The sequence below is a fragment of the Glycine soja genome, chromosome 18 (genome assembly GCF_004193775.1).
Source record: "Glycine soja cultivar W05 chromosome 18, ASM419377v2, whole genome shotgun sequence".
NCBI classification, from domain to species: domain Eukaryota; kingdom Viridiplantae; phylum Streptophyta; class Magnoliopsida; order Fabales; family Fabaceae; genus Glycine; species Glycine soja.
In genome coordinates, this window is record NC_041019.1 from 1,360,264 (window position 1) to 1,364,352 (window position 4,089).

Consider the following 4,089-nt stretch of genomic DNA (forward strand, 5'->3'; position numbering starts at 1 on the left):
AAAAATATCCTTGCAGAGGAGACCAATAATTGAGATTGATTGAGAAAGAGCTGCATCAATTCAGCCATGCGTCCCCTTTCTCTTATGTTTTTTGTTTTATTAAAGCAACAGATATGATTGATGCGAAATGATCTTACCCCTTTCACTTCATGTTCCAATGGTGAACACAGACTATCACTTCATAAGGTTATTCAAGGTGTCATAATCTAATAGCTTGTCAAATTCTATTTCCATGGATTGTTTCGTAGAAGAGAGGAGACTAGGAGAGGACAACCAAATAAGTTTTTCGTAGTTTCCAAACAAATGGTGTCAACCGTGGTATTCTCATTTTTCAGTTTTTATTTTTTAAGAGCTCACAAACAAGAAAGTAACATGGTAAGAATGAGACAAAAAACAAAATCACGGTTGAGAAACCATACTTAATCATAGTTTGATCGATGTAACAAGGAAGAGGGAAAATTTAATCCATTCAGACTTGCATCTGAAGGCTACATAATCTTTTTTCCCATGTACTGAGTACTACTTGGCTAATTACATGAATGTAGACGTCTTTCAAACTAAGAAAAACACTTTTGTCTTTCTTTTTCCATACATTTTTGTTCTGACTTGAACAAAAAATACAAAACATCCTATATTCTACCCAAGTTGAGCTTCTTTTTCATGGCAGGGTAGGGATGTGCATGTCATTTCATCTTTCTCGTTTACACTCGGGAACGTGCTCCCAGGGACACATGTTTCCACTCCACCAAGCGTTGAAGAAAGTTCATCACCTGCATGAAATAAATACACGAGTACATAAATAATAATTAGTTATATTTTAGGCATAGGATACAATGGGGAAAAATAAATGAAGTAAAAAAAAAATTCTGCTTGCCTCGTTGGGTTCTTGCAAAGAGTAAGATGCACTTGTGTCTTTCGGAAATTTGGAGACAAGAATGCCAAAACCTTGTCCTCTGTCTCTTAATTTCTGTATATTAAAAAATTTGAAACCCTTTAGCTTATTAATCATCCCAAATAAGATAATTAACTTACACAAACTATAGGCCTCTAAACTAAAAGAGCTGGATTTTTATTGAGAAGTTTCTATAAAGAAATAATAATAATTGAGATCTTTGGATACCTTGAAAGCATCTTCATCGGATCGATCATCGCCAATATAAACAGGAAAGACATCACTACAATTGGCCAAACCTGTTGAACATTATTTGTAATTTAGATGATGGTGGACAATTTAAAACAAATTTTAATATAAATTAAGAATCTCATGTAGTCATGTGTTAAAACAATGTTCAATGAGTAAATTAATCGTAGGGTATGGGAGTTTCCTTTAATTATTTGTAATAGTCAAAGCACTTCAGAGTTATCCAACAATTGAAGAGCACAGAGCCACAGACTTGTACGTTACTTTGAGCCATCATTAATACATGTTTTATAAAAATATGTTTAGCACATGTTCAATTGTGACAATAAAACGTAGAGTCTGTTAGACTAAAACTCACCTAGTGACTCTAATAAAAATTCCAAGGCTTTCCCTTTGTCCCATTTAATAGTGGGACGAATCTCTAGCACCTGTGCAAAACAAATGGCAATGAAAGTGAGACACCTCTCACTTCTTTTCTTACTTCTTCTTCCTAATTAAATCAAACGCCCACTTAAAAAATAGATAAAAAGAAAAAGAAAACAGAACCATGGCCCACCTTTCTTCCTTGGGTAAGTCGAAGCTTCGGGTACTCCTTTAAAACTGATTTCACTTGGCGTGCCAGTTCACTCCATTTCTATGTATAGTGTGCATTTTGTTTAGACTTTTTCATGAACAGAGAAATAAATAGTCCATATAATAAAAAAAAAGTTGGACAGGAACCAAAAACACTGCAAATAGTTACAAACGAATGTCTAAACTCTAAAACATGGATGACTTCATAGCTTATAGTTTGTACCTTTTCATCAACGCAACGAAAATGGACTGAAAGACAGAACTTGTTGTTCTCAACCAGAGCTCCAGGAGTTGATTTTGTCTTTTCAACTAATTGTTGATACACCTAAAAAATTTGTACCCAAAATAAATTACTTTTAACATTCTAGAAACAAAATCCATTTGGGTAACTAGGAAGGGTTAATATACTAATAGACGAACCTCATCTATCAAGGGAAGAAAATCACTGGCAGGTTGACAAAGGATTGCCTCAGCTTTGCTATCCTATATAGACCACAACCAATGCAAAATTATGAGTTCTCATAAAATTTGGGAAAGTTAAGAGTTAGGAATTAATATATGCGACCATATAATAAATAACCCGTACATGTACTACATCTAACTCACTCACTTTGTTGTATTTGGAGCTTCTTGTTGGTCCTTTAATATCCATGCCATGGCTTCCTGCATAATATAGCTCTGCCAATCGAACAAAATTGTAAACCTATTGTTTCCAAAGCCATCATCAAATTAGTACAAAAAAAATTAAAAAGAAAAGGAAAGGAGAGAATAGGAAGTACATAATAAGAGCACGGAAATTTACTCTAACCAACTTCCGAATTAATATTGTACCTTGTCTTTGCATCTGCCGGTCACTATAGCAGTAGGGAAACACCTAGCAAGTTTCCTCACTGTTTTTCTCATCTGATACACACAACAAATTTTTACGTATAGATTTAGTATATAATAATAAGTCCAAGATAAGGTTCAAATTCAAAAACATCAGTAAGTAATGAAACTAACCGAATCAGACATGAAAGCACGGTCAGGGTCGTCGACTATAGGAGACAGCGTGCCATCATAGTCCAGAAACATGACAATTTGTTTTCCCTTTGACGCGTCAATAATTTGGTCAAACATGTCTAATGCTGATGGATGGTGAAGCTGTTTCATAATTAAAAAAAAAAAAAAAAAAAAGCACATGTTAATGTTACGTATGATTAATTAGCAAAGTCAGATAGATCCACTATTTGGAATTTGAACATTTATTTAAAACAAAAAGTGTGAATTAATAAGAGAGGTTCTTCTCACAATCCAAGAGTTATGCTCCTGAGACAAAGGTGTGGATTTATGATGGGTAGGAGAGGAGGCTCTCATGGACTCAACCCATGCATTGATTCTTTGGCCTCCATTGATTTCAAGGTTCTTCAAAACCCTCCTCCTCGGAATGGAAATATACCCTCCAGGCGCCGCCGGTGGCTTTTGTGTTGTTGTTGGAAAAACCGTTAAGGAAACTCCGGATTTAGTATCAGACACTACCACATTCTGCTGCGTCATTTTGACACAATCAAACTGCAAAAAACAAACCCAACAACACTCACGTCACGTACGTTTTCAAAAGGGTATGCTATGGTATTGGTTAATGGTTAATTATTAAAACCAAGTCTGAGTGAGACTTTAGCTTACGTTTCAAAAGAAAGTAAGTAACTAACTTCAAATGTTGTGGTTTAGTTATTGTGTGCTGTGCTGTTGTGGCAGAATATATAGATCAAAGAAGAAGGAGAGTAGTGACAGGAAATGAAGAGTGAAGAGAAGAAAAGGGATGAGAAATGGAGAGTGTAATGTAAGTGTGAGGGAGGAGACAGAGTCCCCTGCATTGAATTTATAGTTACAAAAAAAAAAACAGAAGCTCCAAAACACTTTCGTGGGACCCACGAGTTTGCCAACCCCCGATATCCCCGAGGTCCCCACCATAGTCTACAGACCACACCGTCTTTCCTCTTTATTACGTGTGAGAGCATAGAAAAAGGTTGAACAAGCTACAATATTCATCTATAATGGTTGATATAGGGTGTAATTGTTTGAGTTTTTTAATTAAGTAATTTAAGAATTAATTAATAACTTATTTTTAGATATATAATAAATCATATTAAAAAGAGAATATAAATTTTGTATACATTTCTGACAAAAATTAAAAGGATTAATCCATATAAATATCATGATTAGAAAATAGAAAAACAGCTACCGTTTCACTATGGAAATGGTTGTGTTATGTGTCGTGTGTAGATGTGTGCGTGGAACATCTTATGAGGCTATATTATCAGTATGTCTCTTTAAATTATCGCAAGATAATACTTGTGCATGTCATTATACATATGTGTGATGTGATAGAATTG

General features: G+C 34.7%; 1 protein-coding gene across 1 annotated transcript; it reads right to left on the reverse strand.

The window, feature by feature from the left end:
• Positions 1 to 382: 382 nt before the first annotated feature.
• LOC114395506 (probable trehalose-phosphate phosphatase J) lies at positions 383 to 3,552 on the reverse strand. The gene is made up of 12 exons (XM_028357300.1): positions 3,380 to 3,552; positions 3,005 to 3,265; positions 2,717 to 2,857; positions 2,546 to 2,617; positions 2,325 to 2,417; positions 2,135 to 2,197; positions 1,938 to 2,039; positions 1,698 to 1,775; positions 1,500 to 1,569; positions 1,121 to 1,191; positions 875 to 967; positions 383 to 770 (listed from the first exon to the last, which is right to left on the reverse strand). Exons 2-12 carry the CDS (start codon positions 3,248 to 3,250, stop codon positions 702 to 704), a joined length of 1,098 nt encoding a protein of 365 aa, XP_028213101.1. The 5' UTR covers positions 3,251 to 3,265; positions 3,380 to 3,552; the 3' UTR covers positions 383 to 701.
• Between the last annotated feature and the right edge of the window lie 537 nt (positions 3,553 to 4,089).